This window comes from Zychaea mexicana, assembly GCF_025766255.1.
Source record: "Zychaea mexicana strain RSA 1403 chromosome Unknown BDB00scaffold_54, whole genome shotgun sequence".
Taxonomy (NCBI): Eukaryota; Fungi; Mucoromycota; class Mucoromycetes; order Mucorales; family Lichtheimiaceae; genus Zychaea; species Zychaea mexicana.
This window is the reverse complement of record NW_026516717.1, coordinates 263,576-287,268: the sequence shown is the minus strand read 5'-3', so window position 1 is coordinate 287,268 and position 23,693 is coordinate 263,576. Positions and strand designations below refer to the sequence as shown.

At 43.5% G+C, this 23,693-nt stretch overlaps 7 protein-coding genes across 7 annotated transcripts; 1 reads left to right on the top strand and 6 right to left on the bottom strand.

Annotated features, from left to right (window-relative positions):
• Nucleotides 1-6,006: 6,006 nt before the first annotated feature.
• BDB00DRAFT_789300 (uncharacterized protein) lies at nt 6,007-6,739 on the bottom strand (the record flags this gene model as incomplete). The annotated part of the gene is made up of 2 exons (XM_053120867.1): nt 6,007-6,453; nt 6,614-6,739. The coding sequence occupies 2 exons, from the start codon at nt 6,737-6,739 to the stop codon at nt 6,007-6,009; spliced, it is 573 nt and encodes a 190-aa protein (XP_052978091.1).
• A 2,393-nt stretch (nt 6,740-9,132) lies between these two features.
• BDB00DRAFT_940109 (uncharacterized protein) lies at nt 9,133-9,947 on the bottom strand. The gene is made up of 2 exons (XM_053129341.1): nt 9,614-9,947; nt 9,133-9,591 (listed from the first exon to the last, which is right to left on the bottom strand). Exons 1-2 carry the CDS (start codon nt 9,925-9,927, stop codon nt 9,399-9,401), a joined length of 507 nt encoding a protein of 168 aa, XP_052978090.1. The 5' UTR covers nt 9,928-9,947; the 3' UTR covers nt 9,133-9,398.
• A 716-nt stretch (nt 9,948-10,663) lies between these two features.
• BDB00DRAFT_831563 (organic solute transporter Ostalpha-domain-containing protein) lies at nt 10,664-12,704 on the bottom strand. The gene is made up of 8 exons (XM_053124133.1): nt 12,682-12,704; nt 12,507-12,608; nt 12,326-12,388; nt 12,052-12,240; nt 11,895-11,960; nt 11,726-11,805; nt 11,511-11,640; nt 10,664-11,373 (listed from the first exon to the last, which is right to left on the bottom strand). Exons 2-8 carry the CDS (start codon nt 12,581-12,583, stop codon nt 10,812-10,814), a joined length of 1,167 nt encoding a protein of 388 aa, XP_052978089.1. The 5' UTR covers nt 12,584-12,608; nt 12,682-12,704; the 3' UTR covers nt 10,664-10,811.
• Nucleotides 12,705-14,663: 1,959 nt separating this feature from the next.
• On the top strand, nt 14,664-16,438 carry BDB00DRAFT_831548 (Alpha/Beta hydrolase protein). Its single transcript, XM_053124132.1, has 5 exons — nt 14,664-15,209; nt 15,326-15,529; nt 15,608-15,681; nt 15,764-15,850; nt 15,959-16,438. Exons 1-5 carry the CDS (start codon nt 15,060-15,062, stop codon nt 16,410-16,412), a joined length of 969 nt encoding a protein of 322 aa, XP_052978088.1. The 5' UTR covers nt 14,664-15,059; the 3' UTR covers nt 16,413-16,438.
• On the bottom strand, nt 16,439-19,502 carry BDB00DRAFT_831543 (DNA replication licensing factor MCM7). Its single transcript, XM_053124131.1, has 7 exons — nt 19,295-19,502; nt 19,120-19,217; nt 18,971-19,030; nt 18,668-18,900; nt 18,226-18,544; nt 17,561-18,131; nt 16,439-17,483 (listed from the first exon to the last, which is right to left on the bottom strand). Exons 1-7 carry the CDS (start codon nt 19,344-19,346, stop codon nt 16,591-16,593), a joined length of 2,226 nt encoding a protein of 741 aa, XP_052978087.1. The 5' UTR covers nt 19,347-19,502; the 3' UTR covers nt 16,439-16,590.
• A 170-nt stretch (nt 19,503-19,672) lies between these two features.
• BDB00DRAFT_789295 (uncharacterized protein) lies at nt 19,673-20,518 on the bottom strand (the record flags this gene model as incomplete). The annotated part of the gene is made up of 1 exon (XM_053120866.1): nt 19,673-20,518. One exon carries the CDS (start codon nt 20,516-20,518, stop codon nt 19,673-19,675), a length of 846 nt encoding a protein of 281 aa, XP_052978086.1.
• A 997-nt stretch (nt 20,519-21,515) lies between these two features.
• Nucleotides 21,516-22,559, bottom strand: BDB00DRAFT_789294 (uncharacterized protein; the record flags this gene model as incomplete). Its single annotated transcript, XM_053120865.1, has 1 exon — nt 21,516-22,559. The coding sequence occupies one exon, from the start codon at nt 22,557-22,559 to the stop codon at nt 21,516-21,518; it is 1,044 nt and encodes a 347-aa protein (XP_052978085.1).
• Between the last annotated feature and the right edge of the window lie 1,134 nt (nt 22,560-23,693).

Genomic DNA, 23,693 nt, shown 5'->3' with positions numbered 1-23,693 from the left:
TACACTGCTTAAGATATCAACAATAAGATATTCGGTTAAACATTATAGCACACACGTATGAACACTACGGCATTCCGGCTAAACACTATTGAATAAAATCTCTTACTCGGATGATTCACCTTACGTGAACAGGACAATGAACCTATCAACAGGTACCTCGGCCATTACATCAGCTAACGCCGGTTTCAAAGATGTGCCCGATTGACATAACGACTTCAGGAGAAGTTCTGATACGTCCTTGATCCATCCTCTATCACATAGTTTATCCATCAGTCGGATGAATTGATATCGCCGTCTTAATAGCTAGAATATAAAAGAGCTTTATCTTTTGTTGGAATAAAACATCATCTCAAAGATACTTAATCTTGTCCCTTATTATCTCTATTAAAGCTCTATCATCACAATACTCATATGCTCTCTCTTCTTTTTAGATGCAACGCTAAATTGCGGTACAACTACTATATTCTATTCAAAGATGTTCTTGATCCTAGGATGGAACGCCACTTCTCCAGTTTCCATGTCATGCCGTTGCATTGAGAGTATGCCGATCTTCGCGCACAGATAGACACTCACATAGAGGGAGAAAGGAAGGTATGAGAGAATTACAAAGAGCATCTCCACTAGACATTCATCTGTAAAGTTCGGGTGAATCTTGGCGCTGTGCTCCTCCGCCAAGCTCTTTTATCATTCGTGTGGAATATACGATAGACGGTGCTACCTATATCAAATCAGACTTCAAAGGTGTTTCTAAATCATGTGCATGTATATACAATGTGTACTATCAAATGAAGCATTTACGTCTTGCTGTGCCATTAATCAAAAGCAAGGTTCTCATAGGTATAGCGTATATTATCACAGTTTAGGACCATGCCTCAAGTATCAACGCCGTTACTATTACAGTTGCATATGAGCAACAGTGACACATGCATTTGCAGATATTGGCACTCGTCGAACAGCTTTTTTACTATGATACGTTCTTCGATAATTGATGATGATGATGGATGGCGCCTTTTTAAAGCTCTTTTACATTGAAACAGAATAAAGTTGGATGCACTGTGGTCAGCAAATTTTTAAAAAGAATCTCCACCGGCACGCCAGAGATCGCACTTCTGGTTGTATAATCACTGAATGGATCGCTCTGTTCACGGAACCACACCGGTAAATGCACAATTCATAATTTTCTTTCATAGAGAGGCTGGTCTCGTTTTCTGCAGCAAGCTGCTCCTCGAAAAGCATTTATTATAAATAGTCAATTGATCAGCCCATGCTCAGGATAGTTACAAACACTTCTTCAAGAGAGTAGAAACGAAATCAATAAAATTTATTGTACACAAAGACAGAAGAAGACACGTTTATTATCGTTGCTTGCAAATGACCGGCTTGTATATGAATCCTTCGTTCCTCAAAGGAGAGGTTGCTCTCCCTTGGTCTCCACAAGCCTCAGTTCCAAAGGAACCTACACCTCCCAATAACAAATCACTACAAATAGAAGAAGATGGGTGAGAGTAGTTTGTCAAGGGGGGAATTACGTGTATACTTACTTTGTGAGTGCACAGCGGTAAAGAACTTTACGGCTTGTAGTGCGCTCACCTACACCTCCCAATAACAAATCACTACAAATAGAAGAAGATGGGTGAGAGTAGTTTGTCAAGGGGGGAATTACGTGTATACTTACTTTGTGAGTGCACAGCGGTAAAGAACTTTACGGCTTGTAGTGCGCTCACGGATAGGGCTCGCTGCAATAGCGACTCGTGCACTGCGCCACAAAGATCCTAATGAAAATCGCAAATGTACGCCGAAAACAATAACGAATACTGATTCTGCACGTACACCCACTCGGATCAAGTAGCAGAAGGCAACCCTTCAATAAAGAAGCTGAAAAGTGGTTTTTATTGGTATCGTTCAATGAAGTGGAAAAGGTGGAAAAGATCTTTCGACAGTGAGGAAGAAGAAAGAGAAAGGGAAATGCGCAGTCGAGTCCAGTTCTTTTGTAGGCGTCACAGTTTGACCTGTTTGACCATCCGATGTTGCACAAGGATCGCGAACAATGGATGACAATCTCTCAAGGGCCATGCTTCACACCGATAACACCTGCACATTGTAGACGCTCCAGGCTCCATGCACACACTCGTCCCATCTCGCTACTTGGCGATCACGATGAGTTTCGTTCTTTTCTGTTCACTGAAGCTTGCCTCTTATCGGTGTACCATATGCATAAGGGGCAAGAGTCGAGTGGGAACATTTCCGAAAGTGTGAGTAACACCAAAAATCTCTTATGATTTCATGCATGAACGGTGCTTCGGAAAGTTTTTCCAGGGCACCAATTCAGATACCATGGAAATCGCTACAAGTTCACTCCAAGTAAGTCAAAATATGCCACAGCGGCCGATTCAAAGAAAGAAGTGGCAGTGACGGCCAAGGGGCACAGCCGCAACAACCAGGTTGTCGATGAACAGAAGGAGTAGAAAGGAGAGTAGGAGCAATGTGACGTTTTAAAGAAATTATAGAGCGCGTCGTCACCTGACATTGCTCTTGTCGGCATGAGTTGTTCCTTACATCCACTACTCGAAATATGTAATTAGCAAGCATGACTTTAGCTTTTGTTTGAAATGTGAAGATAGCAGTCAGGGTATACAGGATGATTGGCAGCACATATGTAGGCAGTAGCACGGACGGCAAAATAGTTTTATGTCTACTGTGACTCGTATTACGTCGTATGTTTAAGATCGTAACCTGATGTTTTTTGAAGCCTTCGAAAGCCTTGGAAAGCTTTCCAGAGCATTTAAAGATTTCAGAAAGCGAACATGAATTTCTGGCGTATGGCTGCCAATGAACGTGCGTCAGACCTCCAACATCTGGTCTTTATCGTAGGCGGTCGAGTAGCTGTACTGTACCAGCCAATGTCCTTAACAAAGATGTCCTCGCTTTGCGCGCTCCATGAAACCCCTTCTTTGGTAAGGCTTATGAGTTTGCTTTATTGACAACCAATTGCTGTTGCTGCTGTTGTCGGCTGCGGAGACATTTTGGTATAATGAATGGTGTCGTAGCATTTTTCCGCCCGAGGAATCCCGGTATCCTTATACCCCCCCCTACTACTGAGCGTTAAATTTTGCAGTTGGTGGCATTCCATACGTAGTAGTGGTATTAAACGCGTCTCCTCGTTCATTTTTTGATTTATCCTGAGCGTCGTAAGATGTAAATCCAATGTGGAAAGCACGGCAACAAGCCTTGTGCATCTTAGCCATGACATTCGGAATGATTTCTCGAGTAATGCATCTACTACTGGCCGCGACGAGGCCAAACCAACGAATATACGCGATAATCCCTTGTATCCATCGGACACTTCAACGGTCTTCACCACCAATGAATGCTTTAATCAGCACGTCACAACAGTTGGGAAGCGACTTTAGCGTCTAATAATCATATCCTGTGCCTGAGTCCCCATAGTTCTCGTGGGCCCATTCGCATGCCTGATGACTTAAGTTACTGAAAAACACACTCAAAAACACACACACGGGTACGTAACAGCAGAAATACGGCGACGTATCTTTTGATTTTATACAGCGCAATACTGCCTTTTTTTTAAAAAAGAATATGCTTTTATTAATCTACATACTGCTACTACTACATACCGCTGCCACTGCCACTGCCACTGCTGCTACTGCTGCTACTGCTGCTACTGCTACTGCTGCTGCCACTGCCACTGTCACTGCTGCTGCCACTGCTTCTGCTGCTACGGGTAGTCCTGGCTGAAACGACAAACTTTTGGACGCGGCCATCCCGGTTCATCGTTATGCTCGTCGACACTGTGCACGGGTACTTTTTTGCATTCGAAATCTTGGTCACAATTTTCATGATTCAAAAGAAAAGAAAGAGAGAGAGAGAGAGGAGCAAAGTAGCAAAAATTATCTCCATATAATGCTTTTATATTTTTTTTTTGTATGAGTAAAGTTTATTTAAATTGAGGGCTCTGAGCCCCAATAAAATATGTTGCTTATTCTGTTATGGGTGCTATGGAGGGGTAACGTGCCTTTAGGTCCTGCAAATACTGTAATGCAATCGTTTGATTCCATGGCGACTCATCTAAGACTGCGCGCCAATGCATTGTCCAAACAGTTTGTAAAACCAGACCAAGCTTTTATATCTTATCTGTTCGCTTGGTCAACTGATCCAAAAAAGGAAAAAAAGAAAATTGACAGCGTCACTTACCAGCCCAGGTGATGCCATGTTACACCGACAAGCACACTCTGGACACGCCGAACTATGGGTCTGTCGTCTCCCGAGGCATTCGGAATGCAACCTCACTGACATTCCCCTTTGCAATGTGCTCACTTCAGGCTACACGTACACACTAGTCTTGTCTTTCTACATGGCTCTCACAAAGTGTCTCCACTTGTTAAAGTATGATGACGCCTTTTCTTCTACTCGACACTGAGGTTACACAAGGCCTAGACTATCGATAAGGGCGCATGACGGGGGCATTGTCTTCTGGAAAGCTATACCGGCGATCCGTGATTCCAAGTGGCAATCGGAACAATGCTTACAGAAGCCCCACTACGCTTTGTATTCTTCCGCGCGTTTGAAAGTACAGGCGCGTGTGACATCCAGGAGATTAGTATCTTCTTCGAGCAGATATGGACCATGCACTGGCATTCAGTCCTCGATGAAACCCCATGGAGCCATGTTGCTGCCATCAACCACCTGCACACCCTTTTAGCTAGATTTCCCTTCCTTCTCCCTGATGTAAATATATGTCCAAATAATAATTTTAGGGCGCCGAGTCCCTAAATTTATAATAAAACAAAAAAAAATTCTTCCAGCAGATACTCATGCAGGATTACTTTGCTGAGACGCCAAGATACGATGCGAAGGTCTTTCAACGTCGGTTCCGGATGCGTCGTAAAGTGTTTTTGCGCATTATTGGCGAACTAGAATCGAAATATCCGTATTTCCAGCATAACCTGATGCAACTGGAAAATTGGGTTTCCACCCATATGTCAAAGGTACTGCAGCTTTGCCCATGCTTGCATATGGTGCACCCGCCGACGCCGTCGACGAGTATTTTAAAATCGGCGAGCGCACAACTCAAGACTGCCTGTACCGATTTTGTAAAGGTGTCATCGAATGCTTTGGGGAGGAGTATCTACGTTCTCCCAACGAAGAAGACCTTAAGCGATTGTTAGCCCTTGGTGAAGCACGAGGTTTTCCGGGCATGCTAGGCTCACTTGATTGCATGCACTGGCAATGGGGAAATTGCCCTAAAGGATGGGCCGGAATGTACAAGTCCGGGAAAGAAAAAGGAACAAGTGTAATCCTTGAAGCCGTTGCCTCCCATGACCTGTGGATTTGGCATTCCCGGATCGTGTAATGATATATATCTTGCACAAATCCCCACTTTTCGACGACGTTGTGAGTGGACGGGCTCCCCATGTCACGTATACCATCAATGATCACGAATACCCTACCGGGGCAACGCTGGTCAGACCATCCGCCATCCACTCGCGAACAAAAAGAAGTAATCTGTTTATTGTGTGATTTCTTTAGATTATAACTAACAGCCTTACTATTAAACGTACTAAGTCAGTTGTTTGCCAAGCGACAAGAATCAGTCCGGAAGGATATCGAGCGAGCTTTTGGAGTTCTCCAGAAGCGGTTCAGAATCATTCGTGAACCCGGACGCGTATGGCACGTGGAGGACCTCTCCAAAATCATGACTGCATGCATGATCATACATAACATGATTGTCAAAGATGAGCGGGACAACTACGCTCGGCGTATTGAGGTTGATTATGACGAGTGCTCTTTTTCTGTTGCGCCCTCGCTCATGCGTGGTGGAGAACCGGAGCAACTGCTCCAATGCATACGCGAAAATAAAAAGATAAAAGACAGAAAACTCCACACCCAACTCCAAAACGACCTCATCGAACACATCTGGCATCGCCATAGTGATGAATAAATTTCACACTTACCTGTAGTCCATCCTATTCGAAAATCACTTGATGTTTACTATTGCTGCTGCTGTTCCTCTTCTCCCTCTCCCTCTCCCTCTGTCTCTTCCACCGCGTCTCTTTCTACGCCTGTCGACGCTTCTTGCTCGCGCTCGCGCCACTCCTTGCGCCATCTTTCCACGATGTCTTGCTGCATACCCCTCAAATATTCAGCTCGGATACCTTGCATGGTATCCGCATCCTCCTTCATGATCTCGAATTCTGCCTTAATTCGCTGGGTGTTGGCGTTCACCTCTTGCAGCTTAAAGGCCCTCTCTTGCAACTTCATGCGCTTTTCATCGTGTTCTTGTTGCTTATATGAAGGCTCCAAGGCACGGTCGTCATCCTCCGAAGCTCGCTTCTTACCCTTGGCAGCGGCCTTGGCTTGCTTCTTGCCAATTGGTCGTTCAGGAAAAGTTCTTGAATCAAGAGCTTCATCCTTGCGTGAGGGAACGCGCGGTTGCCACTTTGGTTATTCCTTCAAAATGGTCCAACATTCCGTCTTGTTGAAAACCTTGCCACTGTTACTGGGCGGTTTTCGGCTGTAGTACTCCTTGGCTCGCTTAATCTATTTCTGTATATTAGTTGCTTTATAATTAGCTACGGATGTGACAAAGGTATTGTACCTTGTCATCGAGATTCTCTCCACTTCTTTCGTCGGCCAAGACTTTCCCACAGCAAGCAGAAAAATACGAGCACTGGGCGGAAATGACGGCGAAGCGGTATTTACACTGGCTTGCAGTGCGATTCATGGGCTTGCCGCAATTTTCGGTGAAGAGTTGCAACACCTTGTCGTAAAGGGTGTCTTCACCCATGGCATTCCCGTCTCTGGGATTCGTGCTTGCCTGCAAGTAAGCATTCACCAAATACACGTCATGCTCCGTTATTCATGATTCTCCACGTTCGCTATTGCTGGTGGGAGGAGCAGTAGCGATGGGGGTGGTAGTATGGGTAGTAGTGATGGTGTTAGCTGAAGAAGAAACAGTAGAAGCGTTTGTGATGGTCATGGTGACGGAAGGTGATAAGGAAAAAAAAAGCAAAAAGAGCGCGTTGATAAATTGACAGATAGCTTAGTTTGACAATGCATTAATAACTCCCGTTGCAGACACAGGTTGTTAAATTGCGGTGTTAGTTTTAGCGTAACAACGGACTTTAACAACCCCGTTGCAGATGCTCCAAGCAATTTAAGAGAACGAGGCCCGAAAGAAAATAAAATCGGTTTATTATGATAACAGAAGTTCTCTAGAGCAAAGTCTTGTTCTGCGTAATTATCACACAGCATGTAGATGAAGTGCCCAGTACTGATATTGCTACGCAACGGGTTTCACAACAATTTGACATTGTATTACATGGTCTGTGCATTATGCTTGCATCAAACAGTTGCCTAGATATTATGTTTAGAATCGATCAAGTCATTGCAAAGTAAAAGTAATTACGAATCTAATGTAAGCCATATGACATTGTCAGCATTGTATGAGAACAGGGACACAGCACGCCAAAACATGAGTTCTTTCCTAACTGTCAAATGAAGCGGCGAAGACGATTGAACACAGTCAGAAAGAAAATGGATATTGCAAGGTGAAGCGACACGCAAATATCTTCACAAGGAAAGAAATTGTAAATGAGTTTGAGCAGGACATAAAGTAAAAGAGCAGGTTTTTATTCATTGTAATATTAGAGTAAAGAAACATTTTATAAAAGACAAAAGTTATCGTTATGAATATCAATAGTCGAAGGGTACAAATTTTATTAAAGAACACAATCAGTGGACAATAAAGGCAAATAATAAGAACGCGATTTTACAAAGTGACCTCAACAAGCAGTTCGCACAACCTGCAGGCTATACAAAAAGCATGAAGAAAGCAAGAAGAAACAGAAGAAGTATGTGAAAGGGGGAGGAAAAGAAAGCCACCAATGCCTCGGCCTGGGAGTCCCAGTCTCCCAATCATTTGGCTGGGTCAATCAACCACAAACCCAGCCATCATGGTACAAACGAGTGGGAACCATGACGTACACTACGTTTCGAGAGTCAAGTGCAAGCAATCGGTTGTGGATTGCCTGTGAGTGGGGAAGGGGGAAGGGAAGGACGGAAGGAAGATGGAAGGGTAGACGGAAGGGTAGACGGAAGGGAAGAGGAAAGGGAAGAGGAAAGGGAAGGGGAAAGAATTGACTCTCGAAACACCCAAAAAAGAAAAAAAAAATTTGCTGCTGTTGTCGAATGCTGGAGGAGCTGCTTACTGGATACTCGGATGCTGGGAGCCGAACACTGAAGCTGGGAGCTGATTGCCGAGTGTCGATTGCCGAGAGTCGAATGCCGAGAGTCGAATGCCAGAGAGTTGATCGCCGAGAGTCGAATGCCGAGAGTCGAATGCCGAGCGTCGATTGTCGAGAGTCAAATGCCGAGAGTCGAATGCCAGAGAGTTGATTGCCGAGAGTCGAGTCCTGAGAGTCGAACGCGATCTACAGTGGCACCTGGCTCCTCATTGCGAACCCCACCATGGCAGACCAGACCAGACCAGCAGACAAGGCATCCAACCGAAAGGACACTACCATATTTCTATGGCGAAAAACCGAAAAGGATTTCTCCGTCCTCTGATCTCGCCTGAAGACCGGTTGTGACCAACACCGTTGAACGCCAGACTGGACAGCCCGCCCAAAGCAGGGACCGGTTGTAGGCAGCCAGGGGGACCACGGGAAAAAGGCTGAGACCAGGACCGACAGAGGCAAGACCAGGACCAAGGGAAGAGCCAGAGCCAAGGGAAGAGCCAGAGCCAGGGGAGGACCAGAGCCAGGGAAAGACCAGAGCCAGGGAAAGACCAGAACCAAGGGAAGAGCCAAGAGAAAGACCAGGAGGATCCAAGGGAGTGAAGGAAAAAAGAAAAATGAAGGAAAGAAAGAGTGAAGAGAAAAAACGAAATGGCCTGGAAAATATGGGCGTTTTTATGCTTTTTGGATTGACCCGCCGCTTAAAAAAAACACGTCACGTGACTTGTGATTCGTCATTTAAAAACATGTGAGAAAGCAAAGAGTAGGGAAGAAAAAAACGTGTGCAGAAGAGACATGGTCAAGCGGTCAAGCGGTCAAGAAGAAGGCGTATGTGGTCCGCGTGTATTGATTGTTCTACGAAATATGTTTCATCGGTATCATGCAGGGCGTGCCCCGACGGTGTCGCCGCCTGTTTTTGAATAGGAAGATACGTGCACCCGTCAGGCCACAAGGCGCACAGACACGGTTTTAGCAACAAGATCGGGGGGCAAAGGAGATTGGAGGAAAGTGTTAAAAAGAGACAAGTCAGGCGAATAAAAAATCCCTGCCTCTTCGCATCACACACTTTTCTTTAGATATCAACGCGCACCGTCATTCCAGCTTACCGAGTGACTCGACGCTCTGTAACTTGCTATAGTTTTCTCTTCAGGGATTGTGGTGTTGGCTTCTAATACCGGATTTAGCTTGACTGTTCAGAATTACTACGGTTGCGGCGATGGTTGGTGAGGCGGAAGGAAAAGTGGTGAGCACAGCGGCATAACAGGTATTCGTGGCAGTGGTGGTATCATCGGTAACGGTAGCAGGCGCAAGGACTGAAACTTCTCCTCTTTGGGTTCCTCTTCTTCTTTTGCTCCATCCTCCTTCTCTCCAACTTTTCTCTCTTTTCCTCTTTGTCCTTTCTCGGTGTCAACTTTTTCTTCAACCTTGACTTCGTCGTTTTTGGCAATGGGCGGTACAATGTCATTTGCAACAGGAGATGACGGTAATCGCACGACGGAAACATCTCGTGGACTATTGTCCAGATGAGAGAGCCAAACACGGGAACGACAAACTTTGTCGCAAAGGCGACAGTTGTGGAGCGCATTCGAGCGCAGTAATAACAGCGGAAAGTACATGCCAGCACTACAAAGCTAGCCCATAATGGCTGGTCAGAGGCAGCGTCAATGCAGAGCATAATGAGCTCGCAAATAGTATCGGGTAGAAGTATTAGCAGGAATGCTGAAACAGAGAGTACGATAGTAATGCGATCAGACATTATAGCTATGGTAATAAAAAACTGTAAAGATCAAAGCGACACTTTTTCTTCTGCACGTTTTGGATGTAAAAATGATTGGAAAAACAAACAAGTTGAGAAGTGGAAAGGTAAAGAAGTGACAGCAGTGCTACCGCCGTATGTTCGCAACATATAACATGCGCGTTTCCGGTTGATTTCAGGTACATGTCCCGTCAAACTCTTTTTTGTTGTCACGGTCTGTGCGTCCACCTCGTATGTATAAATAGACTCCTATAGTTTTGGTGCAAATAGAAATATTTGCATGTACAAACACAAATGGATAATGAGTGTCTTATTGCTATGAGCTTTCAAGAATCTTGGCTGAAGAAGCACCTCTACTAAAGTTTTCGATGCCCATTGAATTTGGGTATTACCGTAATCGAGGGACTACCAAGCGTAAAATCCGATTTGTGCGATGCCCAGCTTAGAATGTTTCTCGCTTTTTCATGCAACTCACACGCTGTACATACTTTCGGTCAGAAATAGGTGTTTGTTTTTGTTTTATATCACGTTTTCCGTATTATGAAGATGCTGTTGTGCTTGGCAAATACCCAGCTTAGTCACTACATACATAATCCTTGTTTCTTATCGGTTGATACATAATTTAGTAAGGGCAAGATTTCAAGAGTCGCGCATAACCGTAGACCAAAAAAAATTCAATGTTTATTTGATGCAGCATAAAACGCTTAAAAGCGTGTATTATATATTCTGCTCTTTTGACAGTTACTTAACAAATATACATAATCTTATATAATAAACACATTGTACATTACTACTCGTTTCTGCTAACGCTGTTGTTCGTGAACAGGCGCGTATCCACCATTGAAAGGTGCTGTAAACCGCGAGGGCGACTGCTGGACTTCTCCCATCGCATAACTATCATCTTGTGGCGATGACGGTGATTTGCTGTTCTCCAAAGCGGGAGACAATGCATTGGCGCTATTATTATCTGTCGAATACATGCCCTGCTTTTTCCGCTTACGGAGTTCGGCTCGCTTTCTTGCTAAGCGATACGAATCAATACCACAGCACAAGATGTTTCTGACAAATTCGGGTATGTAGGAAATGTAAGCATCCAAAAACGCCTTCCAACCGGTGACGCGCTGATTGTTCCCGCTCTTCATGATTTCACGCTGTGGTCCAAAATATTTGTTCATCAAAAAGGAAGCCACGACCATGACCACGCAGATGATGATTACGTCCAAACCGTTTTTGACAGCTGCAGCTGGCCACGCAAGTCCATCGCTCGATTGGGATCCATCCGTTCCTTTGATCACGTTGCATGTTTCGAGGATGCTCAATAAGATATCGCCAAAATAGAAAATTGCCATAACAGGACCCTTGACGCTAAGATATATTTATCCATTTTAGTACTTTTTTTCATTTCCAAGTCTTTAAAGCAATCCTTTTTCTTTCTGACCTAGTCCTCCTATAGCCTCCTCCATCTTTTGGCACGAGTCACACTAAATATATAAAAAACCTACCACCAAAACATGCCGTGTGCACTAATTTGTCCTCGCTTCCATTCTTCGTGAAATACGGCCAAGTAAGTGAATAAGGCACTCAATATAACAGACAGTAGAATAAAATTGATAATTGTGAGGTAGACATACGCTAATAAAAGATAACGTGTTACGATATAAATCAAGAAAATCGAGCATTTGCATACATAGGCATACATAATAATCGTAACACTTACCTCCTTGGAAACTGTACGATTCAGCGCAATAATAACCTTTCACCGAAGAAACGATGGATATTAAGGCATCAATGATGGCCCTAAGCGGATCCAATTGGAACAATAGTTAGTACCTGACTCGATGAATATAGACGGGAGGAAAGGGCTATATCAACCAGCTACTGCATACCAAAGAGGGTATTGCAATACCATGATCGTTGTAATGGTTCGAAAATGGAAGCCGAACTTGGATTTTCTAGTAAGTAGCAGAGATATAATGTTTGTCAGACCCATCTACTACGACATCTTCATTGCAAAAGTGATTTTGTTTCAATAAGAATACTTACAAGTTCACGTTAAAAAGACCAAAAACTTTTGTATGTACCGGTTCCTTTGTCTCGCCCGCTTCATCTCGAAACGGTTGTAAATATGCCTCCAGACACGTATATAGGTTGTAAATAGCAAGTGCTTCGAACAGTGTGGCAAAAAACATGATGGTTGTACTATAATCGTATCTCAGATACGAAATCCACGACCTATCGTTTGCATATTCTGTGTTAGCCAAGACATGCAAAACAAGCCCCGCCCCATGTGCTGTTCGTCGTGCAAATTGAGGCTTACAGAGTGGCGTAAACGGGCGGGTAAAGCAAGACCCGTAACTTGTGTCGTTGGATATTCGGGTCACTTTTTTTTGTACAATTAATACAAATAGTATAGTCAGCATTCATTCCAACCTCTTTGCTTTTTCATCAGCTGCAGATTTTACTACAGGTGCTGCGTGCATGTACGAAGAGAAACGTACTAGTAATGCCGAATGTGTCGCGTGATTGTGGTCAAGGCAACGATCCAAGTGATTACTAGTAAAAGCAAGCATACCATCCAACCCCAGATATGCCAGTTTTGACTATCATGTTGTTTAGTTTTTCTGCCCTTTTCGTTGCTCTTTCTATAATTCTTAGCATATGTCGTTTCCGTACCTAGGGTGATCCACCAGATCATACCATTTGAAGCCTGGGTTGCTGTGTGAAGAAAAAGGTACGATTTTTAGATAATTTATCTAAATTAAGTTACGGTCAATGGAAATTCGAGAAAGATACGATGGACGTACAAGCCGTGAACAGTTTCAAGTCCTGCGGAACTGGGACATGTGTCTTCTTCTATAGCCGTAGAGTTGTTGCCACTATCCATTTGTTATGTGGAAGAGCGTATTTAGCTCTCAGGTAGTTATTGTTTTCGTTACGGGTTTGGGAAATACAAAAGAGAAAAAGGAAACTTTTTAAAAAAAAGGAATTTTGGGTAATATGTGCAGATTTGATAGTGTTACACAATGCAAGGACCTCCTCTTCTTGGCAAGCTTTTGTCACTTTCTGACATTGGTCGGGTTTCTTTCGGCTCTCCGACGCCTTATATCGGCTCCGTTACTGTGCTAAGCATTAAATACCATGAATGTCAATGGTAAAAAGAAGTATCATCTCATTTGATTTAGCAGATGATGCGCGTATTCTTATTATTCTTGTTCTGTTTCTTAGTTTGCTTATTATCTCTCCTGCAAGCCCAAATCAAAAGTCCTTTTGACAATGATGTGAGCTATCAAAGACTCTTTTTAGAAATTGATAAAGCAACACTGTGTAGGGTAGGCTCAAAATAAATGTACTCATTAAGGTTGCTATTCGGATGATAGCTATGAGACTTCTTAAATGAATTTATAGTACAATGCTCACTCACACAGTGTAGCGGCTTCAGGAGTAACGTAATTTACACGTAGTATTGCGTAACATTGCACATATCATTTGTGTTTTTTTTCTTCTGTTTACTACTCTTCTAAATCTTTAAAACTCTTCTGAATAATTCCTTTAGTTTGGGCTGCTACGATATGCCTTCAATAAGCCAAATTACGTTGACTTACAAGGCAGAAGAAAGTATTGTGCTTAACAACCAGAACAGGGTATGATAGTATATGCACAAGCTGACTTTGTGCTGTATACTGCGAATATCTGTCATAGAAGCATTCCACAACCCAAAACCAAAAGCTTGCTGCGTGTACTCAAAAGCACGTATCACTATTGTATGATACAGGCATATACTTTGCTATATTGCTCGTCAAGACACTACACACTGTGAATTTACCAGCTAGTAGCAAGAATGTAAGGAACTGTATCTAATTAGTAAAATTACGACAGTGCGGTTAACGAAAACTTTAGAAGACAATATACAGAAGGTATCATATTTGTTTGAAAATCCACACCACCCGAGAAAAGCAGCAAAAAAAGTCGTTATCATTGCTCTTAGTTTATAGGGAGATCCATACATGGCCTTGTACGTCAAAGCGGTATATCGAGACGTTATCAGTAAAGCATGGGGATAGTAAAGCTATTAATGATTGGATGGTGAACATTCATCAACGTGAACTAGCCAGGTCAATTAGCGGTTAACACCTGTTTGAATACACTGAGTTACTACTGCTTTAGGCACGTTATATGTTTGATAGTCCATTCAATTGTCAGGCTTCGTCTCTGTAGTAAATTCTGACAGCCTTTGGAGTGTGCATAGCTACAGTCAGCATCATAAGGCGATCTGATCTTCAGAGACGATATGTTTTAGGCTTGCATCAAATTGTCATCGCAAGTTGCACTTGTAGACATCTAGTACATAGTTATTGTCCAACTGCAACAACCGTTTTTCTTATGTACTACAATGCCAAGAGAAATTGCTATCAAGCGGCTTTTTGAGACGTTGCCTACGTGTGCCAACAGTATGATTGTGGTATGAGTTGTTCAACAAAACATGTCTGCTTATGGTCTTGTGGTTACTGGCAATTAATGAAGGAAAACACAGCCAATTACTCAGCGCGAACAGGGGCGCATAGGTTATCCGTTTTTTTTGCCTTTCGGAAACCGGTCCGGATTTTACCGGAATAGAAATCGAAGAAGTGTTTGCAGTGTAGAAAAAGGAGTTCCTTGCTGCTTTTTTCTCTTTTGACCTTTCTCTCTTTACATAAATCACAATGCAAATGTCAGCCGTTAAACTATTCCATTCCCCAACACCTGTGTCCGTTCCGTTAATAAATGGAAATAAAAAGTCTGTCAAATTGACAGATTATATTGCCGAAAAGTGTCCCTCCATTGTCGGTCCCAAAGCCTATTTTTCACCTACGCCTTATTTATTCAACGGTCATCTTCAAACTGGTTATGCAGCTTATTATAACGGTACGCCAACAATGAATGACGTTTGTTATGAAAGGTAAATAGCTATACACGAGAACCTATTTTTATATACAAGTATACTTTTGTGGTTGCTATGGTAACTGACAGATCTATTAAAAAAACTTTGGGAATTATAATAAACCCACAGACAAATGTTGCCATTACCCGATGGTGGTCAAGTCTCGCTCGATTGGTGCCCACCGCTTGCGCAAAAGCCGTTGGACAATACGCCAACTTTGGTCTGTTTGCATGGTTTAACCGGTGGTAGCCACGAATCGTATATTCGAGGACTTTTGGAAGTTGTACGTGACAACAAACCACCTTCCCTTTCCCTTTCTCCCTTTTTCCGAAATAAGAAATAATTTGCTGGGTGGAACTATATCGGTTTTGCTTACTGATGATCATGTGCAAAAATTAGGTAACCCGCCCTCCCTTCAATTATCGTGGCGTTGTGTTTAATGCACGTGGATGCGGAAACACTGAGCTGACTACACCACAACTCTTCAACGGCGCCCATACCGATGACCTGCGTCTTGTATTGAAACATATTCAAAAGCAGTTGCCCGAAGGAACACCATTGATTGGTATTGGCTATTCGCTTGGGTCCAACATCTTGGTCAAGGTAAGCAAGGAAATCGAGATTGGTATATTTGACGGGAAAAAACAGTAAAGGATGATGTAATCAATGTAAATAATATAGTATCTTGGTGAAGAGGGCGACAAGACCCCATTTAAGGCTGCTATCTCGGTGGCAAATCCCTTCGACTTTGTAAAGTAAGGTTTTATTCTAGCTCATATGGCGATGAACGAAAAAGGAGGGAAAAAAAGCAAATTTTAATAATGTTGCTGTGTATAGCTCTTCATACGCTTTAGATCGCACTTATTGGATTAGAAAGGTTTATTCGGGAACGATGGCTAGCAATCTTAAGCGTGCTTTTAGCAGGTATGGATAGAACGGATTACCTTCTAAGTAGATCTTTTTTTATTGTCTTGCAAAGAAAGATGTGGTTGCGCCTGTGTTGGAAGACTAAATGTTTGCTGTATCGGATAGACATACAGAAATGCTCGCAAAGAATAAGGATATGGACCTGGACCAGGTCAATGCTTCAACTACGATCCGCGAATTTGATGATGCATGCACTCGAAAAGTTTTCGGCTATACCACTGTAAATAACTACTACCGTGATGCAAGCTCTTGCCGGTTTATTGAGCATGTGCGCGTTCCACTGCTATGCTTTAACGCCTTGGATGACCCCATTTCCCCAGCTGAATCAATTCCGTACGACGAAATTCGAATTAATCCCTATGTCGTACTGGCTACCACTGACTATGGCGGACATATCGGATGGTTTGAGCATTTCCGACAACCTACCCGATGGATTGTCAAACCACTGGCTGAATTCGTCGTTGCCATGTTTGAAGCTCACGATCCACGACCTAAAGGATCGCGATTAGACCCAGATACCATTGACAAGAGTGTAGATGCCATCCAGGCTCAAGAATAGAAAAGGAAATCAAATAAAAGTGGATGACGTTTATATATATTAAGAAAGGGATAGATGCAAAGAAAAGGAAAGAAAGAAGAGAAACAGATAAATGTAAAATAGTGCGGTTTTTTATGTGCTATGGGAAGAGGGACTTTGTTTTGTTTGGGTTGTGGATTCATTTGTTCCATCTTTTCGTCTACTCTACAGTAGTCAATCTGGTACCAGCTGCATTGACTTGCCATACGTTTAGATCAGTGTATTCCCGGATAGCATCGCTGATTTGAACCTCAGTGTAGCCACGAGCCAAAGCACGCTCACGTACAACAGACATATCCATTGATTGCCCAAATACTTCGCGCAAGCTTCGTACCACCGAGTAGATACCCGTAGAGGGTGTTCGGTCCTGGGCTCTGTCGCCGGTCTGGTTATCAAATAAGGATGCCTTGGAAATATCAATGAGGCGTAATGCTTCGTCGACATCTTGGCTTTCAACGAGATCGGAGAGACGGATACGTGCCAAAGCTTGGGCCATACGGATGATACCAAGCAATGTACGTGCGGATGCGTATGTGAAATGCTGCTGCTTTTCTTCATCAAGCTTGTATTGGCGTCGAAGCTGGACGTAGGCGCCAGTGACGTACTCGGACACCTCCCGGGTGACGACGGGTCTCTTTTGGCGTGCTTGTGCGACATAATGTCTAATGACATTTGAATCAAGTGCTTCAAAGTCCAAGTCAGGATGCTTGTTGTGGGTGTGGACGTAGGTGACGTGCTCTGCAAGTAATCTGTCCAAATCGTCAGAGGGCTTGTCGAGAATCAGGTACAGGATATCGAATCTGGACAACAGGGCGGCAGGAAGGTTGATGTTGTGTGTAGGAGAAAGACGTGGGTTGTATCGGCCGTACAAGGGATTGGCTGCTGCGAGAATAGATGAACGGGCGTTCAGGGTTGTGTTGATACCAGCCTTGGAGATACTGATGGTCTGTTGTTCCATAACTTCGTGGATAGCTGTTCGATCCGATTCATCCATCTTATCGAATTCATCAATGCAACAAATACCGTTATCAGCAAGCACAAGAGCACCACCCTCTGTTTGTTGTTGAAAGATTGAAAGTTAGTTTGTATTTTATTTCCTACTTCCATTCCATGCCTACACGCATACTTACCAAGGACCATTTCATCGGTAACTGGGTCTCTCATGACAGCAGCTGTGAGACCAACACCGGAACTGCCTCGACCAGTGGTGTACACGCCTCGGGGAGCAACCTTGGCAATGAACTTCAACAACTGGGACTTGGCCACACCGGGATCACCCATCAAACAAATGTTGATATCACCACGAATTTTCATACCGTCACCAACCACCTTGGTCACACCACCAACTAATAGCAAAAGAAGGGTCTTCTTCACATCATCATGACCATAAATTTCGGGTGCAATACTGCGAGCAAGCTTTTCGTAAATGTTGGGGTCGCTCTTCAATTCCTCGATCTTCTGCGCATCTTCAGGCGACAGTTCAATTTGATCGTATTGCTTCTTCAAGCGGTAGACGTGTTGGGCTTCCATGTAGGTGTCCGTCAACAAACCGGCACGGAGTGCCTTGAAGCCAGTGTATGGCATTGGCAAAAAGATGCCCGAGGTGTGGCATACATCACCAGGTGAAAGTTGTCGGCACATGGCACCATACATATGCAGCGTCATGGTACGAGGGATATGGCCAACAGGTACTTGATCAGCCTACATTTGCGCATACGCATACAAATTAATAAGTAATCAATAAAGCACAGCCTTTCCTCCTGTCTATTTCCCTCGCTTTTGAAAGACACGTTACAAGTTCCTGAAGCTTGACTTCCTGGAAGGCCAAGAATTTACATGCTCTGGTCATCATATACAATCGACCCTTGACATTGTTGCTTCGGCATTCCTCAGCAGGACACTCCACAAGAGGCGTGAACTGACGCTGCTTGATTTCCTGGAAGATTTCAGAGCCACAAGTATCACAGCTGTATGTGTTGACTTGCAAATGAGGCTTAACATCCGAAACACGCGTGACGATACCGCGCACAGTGACGAGCTGACCGAGTTGTGTGCCACCGATTTGACGAACAGACAAGGCTTCATCCTTAGACAAGGGCTTTATGAACACCTCACTAGTTGTAAATTTCTGTTAGTTTTATCACTCTCTCTCATACCTCTCTTTGAGTTTTATGATATGCATATCTGCAGAACGAAACAAAATAATTGAAAGAACCCAAAATAAAAAAGACACGTACTATCGACGCGTCAAGGCAGGTGGGAAAGTATCAGTGGACTCTTGGGCACGGGATTGGTCGCGAACGCGTCGTTGATCGATAATCACGTCAAGCACGCTGTCCTTGTAGCCAATATCACCGTTCTGAGGTGTCAAGGTCGCGCACAAGGAGTCAATCACCTCACACAACAAGTCAATGTAGCGTCTTGTGTTACGACGAATGTTTGCAACAACACGATCCGTCGAATCCTCATGCTAGAATATTTCATTAAAAAACACAGTAGTGAGTTACAAGTTTTATTTTGTAATTTACTATATAGCTCACCTCAGCAAGATCGTCCAATTCGATAGTAACTACGGTTTCTTCACGATTGACCACTTTTTGCTATAAAATTTTTGCGTGTAAAGTGATTGCAAGAACATTTAGGAACGCGTCTAGACAAGATTAGAGTAAGGAAGAAGAATAAACTTTACCAGAATGTTCATGTACTTGGGACCTGGTGCTTGGTCGATATCGAGCATGGCATCAACACTGGTTGATTTGAACTCCTGAAGAAAGGTCGTCAAGGCATCTATAACGTTTGCAAAGTAAAAATTGAAATATATATCAGGTTGTAAAGTCAAACGCCAGAGGTAAATGCTGAATTACCTTTGTCCTCGTCGTAGTTCACGTTAATGTTGATCGGTAAAAGTGCAGCCATTATTATTGAAAGGGTGGAAAGAGAACACACACAGACACACAAAAAGTAGTGACACGATTTTTGCGCGACCACAAAAAAGAGCTTGTTTTTTCCAAGCCAGCCAATCAAATTGTAGGGGGACCTGAGATTGTTATGTTTTTTTTTCTGGGTTTAGGGGATATGAAAGAGAGAGACTCTCAACTTTAATACCTTAGAGATATGGCTGTCAAAATTCAAAATAATACAGAATGACATGTCTTGATTGACTATAGTATGATTAATCAAATAAATAAATAAACAGTGTCTTTATTACAGCAGCGTGGGGAGAACAGTTTTATATGTTCAAACTATATAACAATGTGAATTCTTCTGACTTTAGCCTGGTCTTTTAAAAACTGTAAGGCATCTATGGACAACCGCGGACAATGAGCAACGTTGAGGTACTGCAGATCAGGTAGCGCATCGAGTATCTGATAAAGGGACTCATCCGTCACGCCTGCCGTTGCACGACTTAGACGAAAGGATTGGATATGAGGACAAGCGCGAATCAAACACACGAGCGCATCCGCCTGAAAATTGGCACAGGACGAAAGCACCAAGGAGCGTAACCGCGGTGGTCGTCGCTGTGCCAGATAATAAAGGGTATCATTTTGCAACATCCAGTTATTAGACAATTGCAATGATTCGATCGTCTGATAACACTGATCAATCACAAACTCCATCAATGGCTTATTGATGACGGTGCCGTGCAAAACAAGCGAGACGAGTTTACTGGCATTCATGTTGTACAGATCGCGTCCTCGTAACAGTATCCCACGTTGATTGATGGTCGGATGCGTAATCACTGCTGTTTCTCTTGCAGGACTGTACTTGATCACCGACATGTCTGGACAGTAGATGAAGCATGCGCGTAGGAATGCTGATAATGTTACTGCTGAAGCATAAGCTCTGAGGTTCTTTAGGTTTGGACAGCGACACAGAATCCAGATGAAACTGTGGATGCTTATTCTGTAGACGCCAGAAATATCAATCTTGTCGAGGCGGCAGGTGCCCATGTCCATATGCTCCATCTGTAATAAACGTCCTTGTTGGAAATCAGGTTCTAGTCGCTCTGAGTTTTGTAACTCGCCGGAAAAGTAACAATGTGATATGTTGAGGTATCTGAGCGTTGGACACAGGCAAGCAATCGCCATGGCAGTAGCCACATCGACACGACTGTGCGTAAGTATTAGACTGTGGAGCCGCAAATGACAAAAGTGTTTGGCAAATGTCTGGCCTAGCACGAACTGGGATCCAGATAAATCTATCATACTGTGATATTTAGTGATGATACTTGGTTGTTGTTGTTATACTGTTTCAGTATCACAGTAGTTAAAAGAATGGCTTGTTTCGTTACCGAGGGTATGTAGTGATACACAATCTTGTGTTAGGCACTGTAAAGACCAAGCAGATGTGTAGTCTTTTAAACTGACCCGGTAAGGTTGACATTTCGCAAACTGAAGATAATGTTGTAGAGCGTGCGGAGAGATCGGCTGAGTCAACTCGATAGTGCTCCATAGGTCTGAATTATCAACAATAATGGTTTGCCAGATTGAATTGACACGCATAGACCGGACAAGATCTGGAAGCGCGAGAAATTGCAAGATATACAGATGGATTTCCAAAGGGAGGATAGAGAAAAATCGTGGCGCTGCGGCTGACGAAGATGATGATAACGAAGACGAGGACGCTGTCGTACTGTTACTGGTATTGTTACTGTGGATCGTCAAGTGGCGGAACGTTGTGCATGTGTTGTCATGGTCTTCTGTAATGTGTCACAACAGAATATATATCAGTCTCCGTTTTATCAAACTTTTCTTTCTGCTTTGATCTGACGTCGAAAGAAGTATACGATACCACAAGAAGCTGTCGGTACAGTGAGTATATGAGTCAGCTCTTGGATTTCTCGAGTGATTTCTCGAGTAACCACATTTTTCTCTCGACGAGCCACCAATGGCATATGCGTTATACTTGAATTATACCCCGTGTAATGTACAAGTGCTATAACCGTTATAACAAAGGAATATTTATGTAAACCAAGGCAGAGAGGAGAAATCCCTTTTCTTCTTGAAATAGCCCATTATAAGAAAAAAAAAAGAGAAATAAATAAATAATGCAAATCATCCGAAACCCAACTACGCTTGCTTAATTCTACAGATTGACGAGTTTCGGAAACACACTGGTAAAGATGTTCCAAAACACTTCAGAGCGAGCCTTTTCAAAACTGTCCAGAGTAAAGTTGGCTTCGTTGATAGTGACACTACTCGTTTTATTATTGTTGCTGTTGTTGTTCTCGTCTACAGGAGCAGTAGTACCATGGCTTGTCGTTGTTGCTGTTGTTGATTGGATAAACCCTGCCTCGATTATTTTGCGTGCTTTGGCCGTAATGTTGATTTGTAACGGGGCACTATCGGGAATAAATGTCTGGTAGAGCCCAATGCAATCCGCTATGCAGCTGGGTGGAACACGTCGTGCACATTGATGCTGTTGGATCAACAGTGGCTGTTGTTGTTGCTCGCTTTCACCGCTATCATTCATAGTTGCTGATGGCAACGATACTGTAGATGATTCTCTTTTATGAGCCTTGTTTAGGTTGTCTGGCGCTGGTGCTGATGCTACCACTACACTTGTAGTAGCAGCACCACTAGTAGTGGTAGTATGATTTGATTCATCCATTTTGCCCAACTGCTGGCTATAGGCAATTTTCCTCCGAACTTTGAGGTATTCCTCGTAAAACAAAACGTTCTCCACACTAAAATCTTTGGTTGCAAGTTCTTTGAGACTTTTGATCGTATCCGGGTCTTGTAGTGCTTGATCAAGTGCATCTGCCGTCAATTCGTAATGTGGGTGCGTGTTTGGTAAGCGTGGCAACTCTGTTCCTGCGTTTCTACGTGTTTGGTGTGGCTTTTGCCTTCGTCGTCGTCCAGGATCGGATGCATTGCCGAATAAATCATCCAAGCTACTGCGGTTGCTGTTGTTGTTATTGTAGCTGCTGCTGCTGCTGTCGATTTCGAGAGCGTGTATGCTGTAGGAATTCTTTGTTCTATATGATCGAGCAAGTGGTATAAGAACAAGCAAAATGTGTCCGATGGTCGTCATGATCACTACCCAGTTGCCCGGTGCAAATAGCAAACGTGCTGCACTAGGTGCTTCGCTGTAGGGCGCTCGGAAGACAATCGACCATACCATGTACATGATGATACACGGTACGCCAGCAGTACATAAAATCAGAATTTCGCTGCGTATGCCGTGCATGTCCCTGTGATTGCGTAATCGCCACCAAATGCCTGGAAAGATAAAAAAAAATAGGATCCCAAGACAAGTGATTAAGGGAAGGTTTGCCCACGAGTTTTTGCATCGTCTATCTGGCATATAGGTAGCTTCACTAGCGGCACAGATCGTAACAATGATTATTAGGATGATGGTGTAAAGTGGGAGCGCGTTTCCGGCGCTGAGTGATGCAAAGTTCCGGTGACGCATAAACCATCGATATTGTGAATCCGATTTTACTCGTTTACGTTCGTCGAGAAACCGTTGCTTCAGAACGCTGAGGCGTAATAGAATATGGAGGCGATACGCAATCCAACAGATGCTAAACGTCCACGTGTACATCCCGACCAAGGTACCCCAAAGCAGTATGTCGCATGACATACCGGTATAAAAGGCTTGAAACATGAACACGGAGGTGCTGAACACGAAATGACCGATTGAGCTCATGATGGTGCCGAACAAACCGCGTTGTCGTAGTGGCCGTCGCAGGATCTCTTGCTGCAGAGCTTCTTGCTTATTGTTCTTGGAACGACAAAATACTCTGGCCCGGTATACAAACAGCGTCGTTGTCACAAAGAACATAGCCAAAGTTGATACATCCGATAATCAAATACGCACGGGAGGAATCCCTTCGCTTGTTTGAAAGCGCACACATATCATACTGCTGGGGTGTGTACTCTGTGCAGTTGAGTGCAGGCGAAAAGGGTGTGAGGGTCACTGGCAACATATGAAATTAAAAAGAAAAACACCATCTTGAATACACATTCCCTTCAAAAAATAACCGATTCTAGAATCGTCCAGAATTTTTCTTTGTGTTCCCTTAACAATGAGCGCATTTGTACGTAATCCCATTATGTACGCCAAACTATAGAGTAGTCATACTTGTGGATACAGAATGACAAAGTCTTGTACTGTACTGACCAAGCCACTATTTTAAAAGCAGGCCCAAATTAGCTACGGGTTACCGCTCGTTCTTCTAAATGCTTTTCTCTCTCTTCCATCGCCCTGCAAATGGTGTATGTAATTATGTTTTTCTCTGCGTTATGAGATATTTGATGA

What these genes read in the sequence shown, in the direction of transcription:
- BDB00DRAFT_940109 (XM_053129341.1), bottom strand. Translation starts at nt 9,927, where the DNA reads ATGCTCTGCATTGACGCTGCCTCTGACCAGCCATTATGGGCTAGCTTT.
- BDB00DRAFT_831563 (XM_053124133.1), bottom strand. Translation starts at nt 12,583, where the DNA reads ATGGTATGCTTGCTTTTACTAGTAATCACTTGGATCGTTGCCTTGACC. An exon ending in CCGCCCGTTTACGCCACTCT is followed by an intron (nt 12,241 to 12,325) that starts GTAAGCCTCAAT and finishes TGCAAACGATAG; the next exon opens with GTCGTGGATTTCGTATCTGA. An exon ending in GGTCTTTTTAACGTGAACTT is followed by an intron (nt 11,961 to 12,051) that starts GTAAGTATTCTT and finishes GCTACTTACTAG; the next exon opens with AAAATCCAAGTTCGGCTTCC.
- BDB00DRAFT_831548 (XM_053124132.1), top strand. Translation starts at nt 15,060, where the DNA reads ATGTTGCCATTACCCGATGGTGGTCAAGTCTCGCTCGATTGGTGCCCA. An exon ending in GGTCCAACATCTTGGTCAAG is followed by an intron (nt 15,530 to 15,607) that starts GTAAGCAAGGAA and finishes TAAATAATATAG; the next exon opens with TATCTTGGTGAAGAGGGCGA. An exon ending in AATCCCTTCGACTTTGTAAA is followed by an intron (nt 15,682 to 15,763) that starts GTAAGGTTTTAT and finishes TGCTGTGTATAG; the next exon opens with CTCTTCATACGCTTTAGATC.
- BDB00DRAFT_831543 (XM_053124131.1), bottom strand. Translation starts at nt 19,346, where the DNA reads ATGGCTGCACTTTTACCGATCAACATTAACGTGAACTACGACGAGGAC. An exon ending in CCAAGTACATGAACATTCTG is followed by an intron (nt 19,031 to 19,119) that starts GTAAAGTTTATT and finishes AAAATTTTATAG; the next exon opens with CAAAAAGTGGTCAATCGTGA. An exon ending in CCTGCCTTGACGCGTCGATA is followed by an intron (nt 18,545 to 18,667) that starts GTACGTGTCTTT and finishes ATTTACAACTAG; the next exon opens with TGAGGTGTTCATAAAGCCCT.